The 15793-nt window shown below is 37.4% G+C and overlaps 2 protein-coding genes across 2 annotated transcripts in view; one reads left to right on the forward strand and one right to left on the reverse strand.

Moving 5' to 3' along the window:
• acad11 (acyl-CoA dehydrogenase family, member 11) overlaps positions 1-15549 on the reverse strand; it is an 89297-nt gene extending 73748 nt beyond the window's left edge. The window contains exons 1-6 of the mRNA XM_088643627.1: positions 15321-15549; positions 14907-15006; positions 6679-6804; positions 4996-5157; positions 1303-1467; positions 380-521 (exon numbers count right to left, since the gene is read on the reverse strand). Of these exons, the coding sequence (XP_088499753.1) occupies positions 380-521; positions 1303-1467; positions 4996-5157; positions 6679-6804; positions 14907-15006; positions 15321-15538 (913 nt within the window). The 5' untranslated portion in view covers positions 15539-15549. The remainder of the gene's footprint in view (positions 1-379; positions 522-1302; positions 1468-4995; positions 5158-6678; positions 6805-14906; positions 15007-15320) is intronic.
• Positions 1-15793, forward strand: part of LOC148657391 (uncharacterized) — a 311965-nt gene that overhangs the window by 92100 nt on the left and 204072 nt on the right. The gene's annotated exons all lie outside the window — the stretch shown is intronic.

Consider the following 15793-nt stretch of genomic DNA (forward strand, 5'->3'; position numbering starts at 1 on the left):
ACATTTAAAGTGAAAGAAATCACTTTGATATTACTACATTTCATTTAAAAAAAACCTTTTTTGCCATAGTCAAAACTGTAAGGCTATTTCTAGAATTCTTGAGATCGATAACCTATTATTATTATTTTACAATTCTCTGATTATTCCTTTAATTCTCCATATGTTTCTTGTTAAATATTTTTTTTCAATTCATTAAAGTGTAGAAATAAATGTAGAGGGTACTAATATGTTTGAACTAATGTTTTGGCAGTGAGTATTTTATGTCTGTTGATTATCCTTCGAGCTTGGTCGTGTGCTTATGTCCCATGAGTAGTTTTTCACATTTCGTCCATTTTTATAGTATCCTGAAAAGATATACTTGTCACACAATTCATCATACCTTCCACATGTCTTATGTCTCCTGTTGTGTGGATGATCCTGAGTTCACTGGGCAAGGAGTAGGGCATTAGGAAATAGGCCAAATCTACAGCAGGATGCCCAGTTGTGGAAAGCTCCCAGTCTAGCACAGCCAAAACTCTGGCCTGGAAAAAACATTTGGGATTTCTGACTCACTGTTAAGCTGCGTGCCCTGGAATAATGCCACCACAGAATCATAATATTCATTAAGTTCTTTTTTTATCTACAGTGTGGATATCTTTATAGGGCAGTATAATAGTAAAAACTACTTTGTCACTGATTTTGTTTTCAGAACTGATTACATCTGGCAGACTATAAGCATATCAGACTATGCTTGAAGAGAAGTGTTTGTTTCCACTAATTCATTTCTTGGATGTATTATTTATTTAGGGGAGCCACAGTGGTGCAGTGGTTAGCATTGTTGCTTCACAGTGCTGAGGCCCTGGGCTCAGTTCCTAGGATGCTATCTGTGTGCAGGTTGTATGTTCTCCCCACATTTCCTCCTACAGTCCAAAGACATACTGGTAGGTTAACTGGCACTGGATTGAGTGTGTATCTGTGTGTGCCTTGTGATAGACAACCATGCCATCCAGGGTGCATCCTGTCTTGCACCCATTGCTTGATGGGATAGGCTTCTGCTCCCCTGTGACGCTGTAGGAGATAAACTGGTTAGAAAATGGACGGATTGTTTATTTACAGTATTTCAATACAGGGGTGTGATCCAATTGGGAAGAAATTATGCCAGTTGCATGTAACGTTTAAGTGGTGGTCCCATTGTAGAAATTTGGGCTTTTATTCAAATATGTTACCTGAATTTCATTTTTTATCATTTTCAAATTCAAGACCTCTTTAACAATCCCGTGTTTAAAGGGCAGGCAGGAATAATTAAAGCCATTCAGGTTCTACCTCAGTGGGATGGAATATCAAATTGTCCAGGCGAAAATCCCCATGCACCAAAGTCACTTCATTGTCATTGGAGGGCAGGTTGTTTATCAGCCAATCAGACAATGCATCCATGGCTGGTATGTCAGTGTGGGCAGCAGCTCTGTACTGTTTTGTCCACGTTAAAACCTAAAAATAAACAAAAATATTGCTCATATAACTGTCTGTTGTGATCTGTGTCACAGAAATCTTTTCATATCTTTTCAGCCTGGCTTCTTCATCACTACCATCATTTTACTCATTATCTTCAAATGACATTTTTCAGTTTGATTTCTTATTTTCATACAAATCATAAAAGCATTAGTCATAGAATTATGTTCTTAGATTAACTGAAATTCAAAGAAAGAAAGCTATTGTCTGTCCACAGCCTGGAATGTTTATCTGTATTTGAGTCATCCACCACAAATGCTGTAGGTCAATATAGCCACTTAATAATCGTTCCACTGAAGTACCTTAATCATCTCAATTAGTCATTTAATTACTAAAATGTCCATGCATAAATGGCAATAGCCAAAAACAATGCAAAGCTTGCAATTGTGACCCTTTTAAATGATAGTTTATATTTAGAACCTACACAAATCTGCTTTGGAATCTACTCCAAACTGATAAAACTATGTTTTAAATATGTTGGCAGTATGAACATCAATTAGATACTTAAGGAAAATTACAAGATTCTCAACTGCACAAGGATTCAACCCCTTTGTTGAGGCAACCCTAAAAAGGGTTCTGCTGCAAAAGAATACTGTAGTGTGTATGGTAACAAAATTATTATATGAGTCTATGCCTTTGCATCCACCTCTGCATTATATCCACAGATTGTGAATTCTTAGCAACAATTCACATAACAATAAGACAATTAACAATGAAGACCACTCAGAAAAACAAGGATAAATTGGAAGCGAAGCACAGATCAGTAGGTTGCTGTGCATAGCGATGAAGAAGATGAAAGATTTATGCAGTTCAATTCATATTCACATATCACAATATACCAGTCCCAACTTCTGTAGGTGACAGAGAAGAAAGATGCCATTTCTGAAACAGGCTCATATTAAATCTCACACGAGATAGACTATAAACATAAGGCTTAAGGTTTTAGGGTCAGATAAGATATAAAATTAACCTTTTGTTCTAAATATAAAGTGTTACAGTATGTCTGCTTGACGTCTAACAGCACATCATAATAATGTTGTAGGGATGCTTCACATCAGGAGGGAATAGGAAGAGTATCAGGACTGAGATACAAAATGTACTGTATGTAAAGGTGTATCCTAGAGAAAATCTGCTTGAGTCATCTAAGAATCTAAAATTGGGTTGAAAATTCACATTTCAGCCGGTCATGAATCCAAAGCACACTTAAGTGCTTTGACAAGAAGAAAGTGAATATCCTTGAGTGTCCCACTCAATATCCTGACTTAAGTATAATATAAAATATACAGAGAACCTTGATGATTGCAGTACATCAACTATTCCCAAAGAATATGTCAGAGCTGTGGACATTTTGCCAAGAAGAATAGCCCACTTTTACCATCCCACTATGGAGAGCTGGTAGAGACACTAAGAAAAGACAGTTTGCATGGAGCATGTAGATGTCACAGTTCAGTAAAAGAAAGTGTGTACTGTGTTAGATTTTGCTGTTAAAATGTTATTATTCTCAGTTATTTTAATCATTATCTGAAACCAATCCAGTCATGATTTTGACATCCACTGTGTTTACACATTTCACAATGCCCTGTGCCACCAAGTGCAGATTAACTGTATATGCTAGACAAAATGTAATATGAAGTTTACCACTATATAAGTCTTCTTGTGAAACAAACAAAATGTTCAACAGCACCCATTTACATTTGTGGACTTGTCAATAATTACAGATACACTATCAGATGTTTTGATCCATTTCTTAAATTTAATTTTGTGGAAAATCAATAATCTCCTAGAATGGATGCAATCCATTATAAAGACTATAAAGATTATTCAATTGGCTGGATAAAAGAATACAGTAAATAGTATTTTATTCTTATCAGTTAATCAGCTACTCAAACCCAGCACAACCCACACCCTGGAGTGTGCTATTCCATATATGATGACAATAAGTCTTTTAATCTAAACATATTCTGTTGCCATGTAAGAAAATAAGGAAGAAAAAGAACACACAGGAATTACGGAGGTATTGTCCTGTAAAACAAAATCTCTGCTACTGTCATATAAGATTTTATCATATTTCTTCATTTTGGCAATGTTGTGTATAATTATGCATGTACTTCAGACTTTTTGGAATTCTGTGCTTCTTTAAAAGAAAAACATAATGTTTTGGGTCCATTCCCAGAGTGACCGAAAAGCAGCCCATTATCTCTAACCATTGTATAAAAGAAACTTATAAAAAGCATGTTTCAGTTTTCAACATGAAAACTAAAGCAGAAACTAATAAGTATACAGTATAACATATTGTGATGCCATGAAGGGCACGTTCATCACAACGCACAGAAAATAGTCCTGACACAGAAATACACTCTGAAACAGACTGGAAGTTTAAATGGTGTTTATTTATTAAATCAACCAAAAATAACATAAACCTAGCTCTTTGTGGAGCTCCTAACTTAATGTTTTTCTAGATAAATACCAGGCATTTACCCTCCCTTTTTACTGGTGTGTTAAACTGTGTTCCTTTAAACATCCAAATATATATAATTATTAAATTAAAAACAGACTTTTCACATTCACAGTCCGTTGGCCTTAACACTGTTTGTTGGACAATTCAGGTTCTTCCTGCAGTACGTGGTTTTTGGTTTTCCAAAAATTCAGTTTCCTCCTCTGGACCTTGGTTAACCAGTTTCTAAAGCAATCCCATTACCTTCTCAGCTCCACAGCCTTTGTTCACTCTGCACTTCTCCCAAGAAAGTGCAACCTCTCTACTACTGGCTCGTTAGCTAATTTATATAGATTAGAATAGGTCATGCAGCTTGCCAGCAAATGCCATTTTGTGTGCTGGGCTTCTCTCTTGGCCTCTTGGTACAGGCACTGGTACTGTAAAGTGGATGATGCTTCAGGGAAAGTACCACCCTTGAAGGATTATGTCCCTTGCAGTATCACAATATATATGTTGTATATATACAATGGAAAGCATAGGTATTGGGTAAACTGAATTTTGTCATTTTTGCTGTCTTATGATGACATTCATATTTCAGATCACAACAAATAATATTGTTCTAATGCAGCTAAACATATATACAAAATGATATCCAACAACAAAAGGTGACATTTTTTACATTTGATTCATATTAATTTTTTAATATAAAATATAAATTTCATTCAGCAAAAATGAATAATTTCAGAATTTCAGTTCACTGTCAAAATACATACTCTTTTTGCTGTGTATTGAACTATTGCACTATTGTAGCCTCTTTTCCTTGGAAAAAAACAATTCCAGAAACTGATCTCCCAACTGAGTGTACTGGAAATACAGTTCTAAATAAAAGAAAAATATTCCAAGCAGAACAGCCAAGGTTTTATTAGTCATACAAAGCCCAGCATGGAGGGGGACTACATAATTGTTGGTATTTGGATAAGGCTGAACGCGCTCTTCCAAAAAAATGATTCTGTTTCAAATGCAGGCATATTTAGGATTTTAATTCCCAAAAATCAGATGTATGAAGTACCTACCTGTCTTTTACAGTAACCAGCACCTTTACCATAGCTTTTCAGACCCAAAGCATTCACGTCCAGTGAATGAAGCCTTGCCAGAACTTCAACTGCTGCAACATACAAAGCAGCCCGTTCAGCTGAACAAACTCCTGGAATCCTAAGATCTCGAAAAATCCGTCCCTAAAATAAAGAAGAATCACATAGGTTAAAAAATCCCACTGCAATTAATGTTCAATCAGGTAAATCATAAACTAAACATAAACTGTTTTCTGAATGCATGACATTCAGCCATATCACTCTGCAACTCACAACTAACATCCCGCTAAAGCTAAGCTGGTGTGAGCCTGGTCAGTACATGGATGGGACACCTCCTGGAAAAAAACAAGGTTGTTGCTGGTAAAGGTGTTAGTGGGGCCAGTAAAGGGCACTCACCCTGTGGTCTGAACTGGTCCTAATGCCCCCCATGGCATTGGTGCCCCAATGGGGACACCGTACTTTAAAAAGGAGTTGTCCTTTGGATGAGATGTAAAAACCGAGGTCCTGACTCTCTGTGGTCATTAAAAATCCTAGGGTGTTTCTCAAAAAGAGTAGGAGTGTTACCCTGGCATCCTGGCAAAATTTCCCATTGGCCTTTACCAATCATGGCCTCTGAATAATCTCCATCTATGAATTGGCTTCATCTCTCTGTTCTCCTCCCCACTGATAGCTGATGTGTGGTGAGTGTACTGGTGCACATTGGCTGCTGTTGCATCATCCAGATGTGGGCTGGTGGTGGTAGAGGGGTGTCTCCATTACCTGTAAAGCACTTTGAGTGGACTGTCCAGAAAACCAAGACATAAGTGTAAGAAATTCTTAATTATTATTATTTCATTTCATGATGTGTTGTCAGAAGCACAAAGGCCATCCTTTTCTCAATAGAAAGAACTGAGAAATGAGGTAATACGGAAGGTACTGCTCATTTGTCAAAGTGCTAAACTACCTACAAAAGATTAAACATAGCTCTTACTAGAAAGCAAAAATCCATGCGATGATTTGTGAAACACACATTGCACACAACTTCCAAAGGTTCTACAATCCAGCAGACCAACAAAATAAAGTAACCTGAAGAGCAAGATTTTTTTGTCATGCTAGAGGTTGTGAAAGATACCTGTATGTGGTAGTATGCCCTAGAAACGTTGTGTATTAAATCTCTACTTTCTTGCTTACCAGAAGAGGTAGCTCCCAGCGTGCTTACCTTGTCCATGAGGTGTACCTACAGATAGTCTTTTCCACTGTGGCAAGCCCCAGCCAAACAGCTTTACAAAACTTCAGACTAAACTTCCCTTAGATTTTTTTCTTTCCTCTTTTTGTTGGACTATGTGCAACACTGGAACCCACTACTTTCACTGAGAAACTACACAAGACTTTCCATGTAGAATGGTGGCTCTTAAAATGTACCTTGCCCCCCACCCCCACCAGCAGATTCCAAAACACAACTGGCCTTGGTTTTACTTATTAATTTCTTTTTGCATACCCAACATGCCTCTAGGTATGCTGAGTACCTTGCTGGTATGTTACTCTGTCTGCCCACTTTTGTGGTTTATGGTTAATATGATGCATCATTAGTTTTAGCTGGGTACCCATCATTTTGTTACAGAATAGGGAAGCTCATTAAAAAACAATGTTGGGTTACCATACAGTGTCCTGAAAGGTTAGACTCACCGGCACATGTTGCATCAGGTAGAACTCAGTTCCGATGACTGATGCATCACTGCAATACAGTAGTGGCTGTGGCACAGGAAACCCAGCTGAGAACAAGGCCTCCTGTACCCGGAACTCTCTGTCCACCTTTGAAATACAACAGGCAGGCATTATTAATTGAACAATAAACCATCACACATAAATTGAGTGTCTAAAGAATGACCAATGAAGCCACATCAGATGTAGAACTTCTAACCCTTACAACCATATCCCTTCACTTGAGGGCCAAAGGATCTTCTGGTTTTACTTGTCTTTATAATTAGCAGTACACATGAATTAAATTAAACCAATTCCTTCCCCCAGGAACTGAGCTGCTGAGATCCTGAAAAACAGTAAGGCTATGACCACTGGAAACTGGGATGAAGAATAAAATTGCATTCTATTGCTGGTAAACCTTTACAATACATCACCACATTCTTTACAAAAAGTGACTGGTTATTGTAAAGTCTCTTGCATCAGCTTTTAGGAATGTTAACCATACAGAACTACTTCAAATCAGTGATATTTAAGGATTTCCTTAAACCCTTAAATGTGTGAACAGCTCACTTCAGGTTCAGCCAAACAAAAAAATCAATAGGGTTTAGGTTTCTTCTTCGACTGTTTTAGACCATATTGTGTGTGTAGGATTACTGTCTTGCAGTATTTCAGCTGAACTTCAGGTGACAAATATGTGGCTTAACATTCTTCTCCAGAATTAGCTGGTACTATACCAAATTCATGGTTCTTTCAATGACAGTCTGTCCAAGTCCTGAGTCCCTGTGTAAAGAGCGTAGTTCTGGACCCTATGCAGACGGTATAATCCGGAAGCAAGTGGAAAAGGATGACAAGGATCAGGAGGGGTTGACAGACAGGGGGGCATGACGATGGGGAACTGGTGCTTCGGGGCCGTAGCCAGGGAGAACAAGTCCAAGTAGTCCAGGGGGGAAATCTGCAGCGTAGTCCAAAAGTCCAAACGGGGTGGTCCAGCTAAGACGTAACAAAACAGAGTTAAAAACCAGAACGGGATCCGGTAAAAACGGGGATGACGAGGCCAGGCGCTCTGAACCCCGGACTCTGCTGAGTCAGGACGCCTATAGGAAGCCTATGCCCTCAAGCCGCGGACGTAGGGCGACTTGATGGTAGGCGACCTCCGGGCGTCCATCTTCCACGTTCCACGAGTAGCGAGAGCGCCTGGCTTATAAAAGGAGGGGCAGGATTGGAGGTAGGTGCATGAAATCATCAAAAAAGTGAAAGAGCCAGAGCGTCCTTAAGAGGAGGGATTACGATCGTGACACCCTGTGGATTAACCACACAAAATGTTTCTTCTTTTGGCCAGAATGTTCAACTTTCACTTGCTCTGTGGCAAATTAAAAAAGGGTGGTAATGTTCTTTTAAGAATGCCATGGTTTCTGTTACTGTTCAGTATTTTCCAGATGTTTAAGGCAATAAAATTGATATTACGCACAGTGGAAGTGGCTTGCAGATCCTTAGATGTTACTCCGGGGTTAATCACTTTCTGTGTGTTCATCGGGTAATAAAACAAAATGAACTATTTGTATATTCATTCATTTCTTTTTTGAAGGGTAATGAGCTCCAAATACATTTCTTAGAAAAATGAGCAAGCATAGAAAATAGACGTTGAGAATCTTTGTCAAGTCTGACTGTATAATCACTGTGTAGAAGATACAATTCTGCAGACATTTAGTAGTAAAATGTATACCCAATTTTTCGATGTCAGAATGTACATTATTCCAGTATTGTCTAATTTTATCACACTGCCAGAATAAATTAATAAAGGTACACATCTGAGAGTAGCACTTAAATCATCGATAAGATCTACCTGGGTATATCTTTCGTAAATGGACTGGAGATTGGAGATTGTTACTGAATATTAACACTGTATTAAATAAACAGGAAAAGTCTAAAATCCTCCTAAAATTGGTCCTTTCTGATCCAGTCTAGAAGTCATTTTTCTTTTCTGGAGGGAAATCAGGATTGAGAGTGATAGGAGATAATAGGGATGGAAACGTGGGTATATTAAAGTATGATCTAGCATCCTTCCAGGCCAGAAGAGTATTGTGTATTATAAATTTATCTGACAGACATCTCAGTAGACTAAGGTTGTTAATAAAGGGTAGAGATTGTAAGAGTAATGGATGACATACAAAGAGAATTGTGCTTGTTAATACACTAACTTTATGCTTTATCTGGGCAGACCAGTGATATAACCAAGCATTTGGAACCTCCCTTCTCCTTTGGTTTTAATAAGTCTGTATATGTTATCCTAGGTTTTTTTATTCCTAAAAAGTTAGACAAGGCAAGGAAGAAATTGAGCAAGAAAGAGACTGAAAAAGATAAATCAAATGGACGAGAATATTAATTCTAACCACATTTACTGTATCTTCCCAAAAAAGAAGCCAGAGAGAGGTCACCAGGTAGTTTGATTAATCAACTACTTCTTTAAACAATGTTTAGAAAATACTATTTCATGTTCTTTTCTTTGCGGCAAAGCTTCTTCTTTAGTTTGTGATGGTAAAAGATATTCTGAAATAAATGTTCCTTGCGATGTCCTAATGATTTGTTTTGCTTCTCATGCCTTACAAACCGACTTAATTAAAAACAGAAACAAAGGTCAGCATAAGCTCCTGACAGATTGACCACAAGAACCAAATGGGGGAGTTCGGGAGTTTATCCATTTTTATCACGATACCACTGTGCATGTGCAGCTTACACTGTAATAATACACTGACCAAACCTATTGTAACATTGCAAAGGAACAAGAAAAGAAAACACAACGTTTCGGCCGTAGAGCCTTCTTCAGGTGTGTCTTTCGTCTTTGTTTAGCATGGAATAAACCTATTACTTGTTCCTTTGCAGCCTATGCAAGTTGACGCAGCTATCCACCTGAACTACTATTGTAACATTTACCAATAAACATTTCTTGAAGAAATTAAGAACATAAAATTATTTATGACTTGAATTTATCTCAAGTCATTACAAAAATTAGAGTGATGTCATCATGTTCAAATGTACATGTAAAGTAATATTCTTATTTGGTGTGATAATACATACAGTACAATACTTTCTTTAATGAATAATCTTCAGTAGCACATGCCGACATGTTAATCGGATTAGCCAGTTCTATAAAATCTTTGTACGTAATTTATATAAACACATTTGTTTTACACATTCTAAGAACTTTAGGTTGCATAGAAGTAGTTTATGACCCACTATAATATATGTTAAAAAGGATAAAACACTTCTTAAGGACAGTTTTAATAATGTCTTAGCTCCCTCATGTGGCAAATGTGTGACGTTTCCATCAGTCTCAGACTGTATCCCCAGGACTACTCTTAACCAGACTGTATATATTCCAATATTCTTTGGTTTGTTGGTTAGAGATCTTTTTATATATTGTTGTTGATCATTCTTTTGAATCATTGAAAAGAAATGAAAGAGAGAAATGCTGTTCAAATTGTAATGGATTTATTCAGTAATTTACTGCTAACTATAACTGTCAAAACAAACCTTAACAGGTCATCAATAAAAGAACAAAAGCATGACTTAAATATTACATTTCAAATAAATACATTAAATGCATCTAACACTCCCTTAATAATTATTCTTTGATCAACCTCAGCTGAATTGCTTAAATTCCAGACATGGTAATTGTTTAATTCGTATCCTAAAAGCATGAAAATTAGCCATGAAAGATGTAAATAAGTGATTTAATTAATCTAAGTGATTAGAGCTCAGCTGGAATGAAATCCACAAGACACAGGGGATGCCAAAAACAGGAATGAAAATCTTAAAAGTCTTTATTAAAAACAATGAGATTGAATTGATTGTTATTTTTTAAGTCTTCACTTTAAATTTTATCACAAGTACACAAAAGAACATTTTGTCACTTCATCCAGCTTTCAAGACTGTGTCTAATGTAAAGAACTATTACAATACTACCAGACTCCAAACACTCCTAGAAAAGAAAATTAAAAGTAGCATAGCCATCACAATTCTTACTGTACTGTAAATGGATCTTGGTATAAATATATTATATGATTTTATATGTTAACTGATACAAATATGGATATAAATCAAGATTTAGTTCAATCAAATTTTGTAATACTGTATCTATAATTGAGATACAATAAAATACAATCAATAAAGTGAAGCCCATAATGTAAAATGACAGAAACGGCAGAAACAGAGATAATTTATTAGGCTTATTAAAATTTGTGACAACAAATGTGGCAACATGGCTGCGAAAGTAAGTCAGTTCTACATGTTTTTTATTGGAAACAACTCAGGCAATGATGTGACTTACTTGCTTAGTAACACACTCTGCAAGTACTACATGAATGAACTTACAGATAAAGCATACAATTCTAACTGTAAATGGATACAGAAATGCTCCATCATCTATAATGTCTGAAATGTGTTATCATATAATATTTAAAACATTGAGAGTCTAAACATATATAGTCTATAACTATAGTCTAAACATGTGGGTCGCAAGAAAGCAATATCAGTGGACAGAGAGAGCAGTCTTATTGTCCACTGGTAATATATACATTGGAAAAGGACTTGGGAAGAGAACAATTAAACACCCTCAATCCATTCTCTCTTGACCTGACCATCAAACCTGAAACTGATTAATAAAAGATGAAAAATCATGATCAAAAATGATACCACAGCCTGTGCCACCTTCCATATCTCATGTACAGATGCAGAAGCAAAGACTGGAGTTACTGCAAAATGACATTTGTGAAATCCTGGAGACAGGATGTCAAGATATGGAGTAGGAGACAACAAAATCTTTCTTAGAGAAACAGAAAACGGTGCCTCATTCATGACAATTCCACTAAAAAGCAATAAAATAGGCTTCAAAGGAAAACCGGTGCTCTCTTGACAGTTTGGAGTCTAGATTCGACATCAGGACATGTTCTCAACACTTGTATAAAAACAAAAAGGGTCATAATTCACATGTTGGGTATGGGACTAACCCAAATAGGTTCAAACACATAATAAAAATAATTTTAAAACACACAATTCTGAGATTACCAAATTAGATGCTTTGGATTCCTCTAGGCTATAAAAATATTTTCCTATCTAATTGGGAGAATACCAAGCTGTTAATTAGCCCAGAACCTTGCAATATTTGGTAAGCATGTTATTAGAAATGACAGGTATACCATCTTTTGAGGAAGCATTATAACTAAGACAAATTCACCTAGGGCTGGGGGGGTTGTTTTCTATTAGACTACAGATGTACATACAGAAGATCATAATCTTAGACACTGAAAGGCAATCATAATTTTGGAGGACCACTGTGTTTGCAGGTTTTTACCCCATTTCAACTCTAAAGCCTAAAGCAGCTCCTTCTTCTAGATCATTCAGTTTTAGGGCTCTGAAGAGATCTAGAAAACCTGCAAACATAGGACCAACATGAACATAAATACATAACAAAGGTCACTAATGAGATTTTAGGCCATTTGGCCCATGTAATCCATTTAGTACTTAGTAGTTAAGTGATCCAAGGATCTCATCCAACAACGTCTTAAATGAAGCCAGGCCTGTATCACATGGCTGAGTACTGTAGCTTGTTTCACAGTCCCACAGCCCTTTGGATTAAGCAGTGCCTACTATTCTCCCTTAATTGTACATTCACCTAGTCCCCATGTGTTCTGTTTGGTTTGTGTTGAAGAAGCCCACTGGGTTGACTTTGTTAATGCCTTCTTCTAACCCCGAAATATAGAAATAGTGTTACAATTCCCCTTTATAGTGAAAAACACTTAAGCAGCTTGTTTTACAAGAAGCCACCTGCATCATAACCTTCCTTCCCGTCTAGCAGTCTGAACAGCCTGATGTGCTTCTTCTGTGAATTGTCCTCCTCCTTACAAGACAGGCAGTGTGATTATTAACTACCTTTAACAATAAGATGTGACACTCTTTCCCATCTCTTTCTGTTGTTTTTTTGTTCTGGTAATAATCCACTATTTACAAGATGGCATCCATCTTCTTATCCAGATCCTGCATTGCAAACAGTCCCAATTTGACTAAAGACACTGCAGACAATGAGTCTTCTTTTGAGTACCAGTCATTTAAAGAGATAAAGGAGAGGAAATTGACCAATTTAGCAAAAAAAAAGGTAATAAAGAGCTTTTTGCTACCAACCTTCTCAGTCTCCAAAACACGTGATATTCCCATGTAAAAACATCTGGAAGTACACGCTTAAGATAAAATGTTTGATGAATATTTTTGTGATGCTTTAAGGTACATGTTTGATTGCTGTTTTAGAAATGCTGATTTTAAAAATGCAACTTAGCATCTTAGAAAAAAAACTAAAATAACTAGACGTCACAACTAGACTTCTATCAGCACAGCCACAGTGACAGTGACACAGGTACAATTCATCCTAAACTCCTCCATAAGACAGTAATAACATAGTCGCATGTGCTATGGACAGCATGGATCCAGTCACTCAAGGACCCCTCAAAACAGTTCAATATCCATGTGATCACCCTTAGCACTAAGACATACAAACAACTTGGGGCTGGAACGTTGTACACAATCCATAGAAAGGATTCTCTTTCAAGGTGCTTCCATACATTTATGAAAAGATCATCTTAACATTGTACTAACCATACAAAAATGTACTCAGACAGTTATTGTTCAAAAAAGCACCTTTATTTGTGATTATACTGGCAGGTCGTGGATCCAAATTTGAATGAAAACACTGTCCAGTCTGGTGTCATGTTAATTAATGCATAATCTTAAATAAGAAAAACTTTCCATAGTAGTACTTATACTACCTACAAAGATGAGTAAAATTTCAATGTCTCCATGCTCTAACCTGAAGGACATCTATAAGCACTACACATTCAGCACTGCATGAACACTCTCACAGATGTTTTCTCTTTTCTGCCCTTCCTATATTTTCTGCTATTTGATTACAACTTCTACACTAGATACTCAAAAGCAAGTACATCACTCATATGAATTAAGTTGACACCAACTGGGATTGAGGTAACAATTGAATTCTCGAGCTGTAATGCAGAATGTTGAATACTCATCCAATCTCTGTGGATTCAGATTTCCAGCGGACACAAAAGGAACAGCGACAAGCTGTTGCTGCATCCAATTGGCATCCTCTGGCTCGGTGCCAGTCTGTCCTGGTGTGGTTGGAGGTGTGGGAGAAGGAGGGAGAGATTCCTGCTGCAGCGCGCTGGCAGTGCCTCTCTGAAGACCTGGCTAGTCAGTCCTGGCTGAGCTAGCAGAGTTTGTGCACATGGAAAGTGACTGCGGGTCCAAGCAAATCGCACTCTTTAGACGAGAAGAAGACCGGTTCGTTCCCGATGTAGCGCTAGTCCTGAATACTAAGATTCAGCTGTTGACAGTTCCAACCATAGTTCACTCGTTGATCGGGCGAGCGTTCGTGGTGGGTTCACGAGACTTGCTGCTAGGCTACCTTGGTCGGATCCGTTGGTTATGCGCGGGCGACCTCCAGTCTCGACTTTTAGAACAAAGTAAAGTCCTGGCACACGGACACACTGGTCGCCACGTGATTGTCCGAGCTGAGTCCGAGAACGTCCTGGAGGGGCTCCCTCTGTGCCCTGAGCTGCCTCTTTTAACTGGAGGAACTACGGTCGTTCATTGGTTGAAAGTTTTGCAGGCTTTTCGAGGCCCACTTGGGGTTACCCTGCTCTACCAGTTCCTGATTGGCTGATCAAGGTGGAGAATGAGTAACAATGCTCTCTGACCTTAGGGTTCTAAGATGAGACTCTCCCTAGGAATCTCCTAGACAGAAAGGCACCAGAGATGACCATTTATTAGGGTGGCTGGAGAATCTCTGCTCTGGCAGCTGTTCCTTATCAGAAAACTCTATCAGACAGAAAAACACCTTCAATCTGAACCACATGGAACGGCCTCTCTGTGTCCAGCACCACATAGATGAGGGTGAGAGACCGCGGGGGGGACAGCAAACTTAATTCCTGTATTATTAATAAGCATTTCCACAACAACTGTGTTCCCAACGTAGTACAATATGGTTTACATGTTAATTAGTGTACTGCAACTTGAGAAAACAAAAACAAAGGAAGTGTGGTGCAATCGCAAAATTTGCATCTTTATGAAAAATATGTAAGTACTGTGCACATTTAGTGCAAGGGACAGTACTGACAGTTTGGTCAGTGAATGTTCACGTATTGTACCTTATGTGCCCCTGGCAGGAGTTGTCCTGGAGGTTTTTTCCTCAGAACGTAATTCTTATTCGTTGTCTCCAGAAGAAATGTAGGGTTGGACTGCCCTGATCTGTAAGAAAGATTTACAGTAAGCCTATTGATTGCAAAGTGCACACTCATTGTCACCTCAATCGTCAACCCTACCAGAAAACTTGAATTCGTTTCCAGTTAGCAACAACGTATTTTAGAGACAGTTTTGTTAAAATAACTTGAGCGACAAGAGTTGCTAGTTCAGTGCAACTCCGAAAACATGATTTTTAAAAAATATTCATATAAACTACAAATAAAAAATACAAATGAATAACAAGGAATTAAATTAGATGTCAATCTTTAAAACAAATTATAACTGGTACAATTTCAATTGATATAGAATGTTAAACTTACTTGTATTGCCTGACAGTAATAGTATCGTTAGTTGAAATCCCCTGTATATTGTCACATAAATACTTTTGCAAGGCCCCAACATTGAAACGGTGCTGTTCTCGGACAACAGTTATTTCTTCTTCCATGTTTAGCTTAAAAAGATAAAGTTGTTTTCTCCTAATTGGAAAGACGAACGATATATCGCATGTCCAAAGTCCAGAGTTCACGTACGTCCGCATATACAATTCGGGTAAACACGAATAACAAAACGGGGAGTTCCTTTTTAGTGTTATATAAAGTTACTTGCAAGATAACCTATGTAGACAAATGTACAATATATTTATACTTTACAATGAAAATGTATTTGTTGTTATTAAAACAAAGACTTCAGAGAAGTAATTAAAATATAAATAGTGTAAACTATTTCAATTTTTACTCTAAATGAAAATCTAAGCAACATCAGGAGACAAATAACACTCAAATTGTTTTATAAT

Source organism: Lepisosteus platostomus, chromosome 8 (genome assembly GCF_059453375.1).
Source record: "Lepisosteus platostomus isolate fLepPlt1 chromosome 8, fLepPlt1.hap1, whole genome shotgun sequence".
Taxonomy (NCBI): domain Eukaryota; kingdom Metazoa; phylum Chordata; class Actinopteri; order Semionotiformes; family Lepisosteidae; genus Lepisosteus; species Lepisosteus platostomus.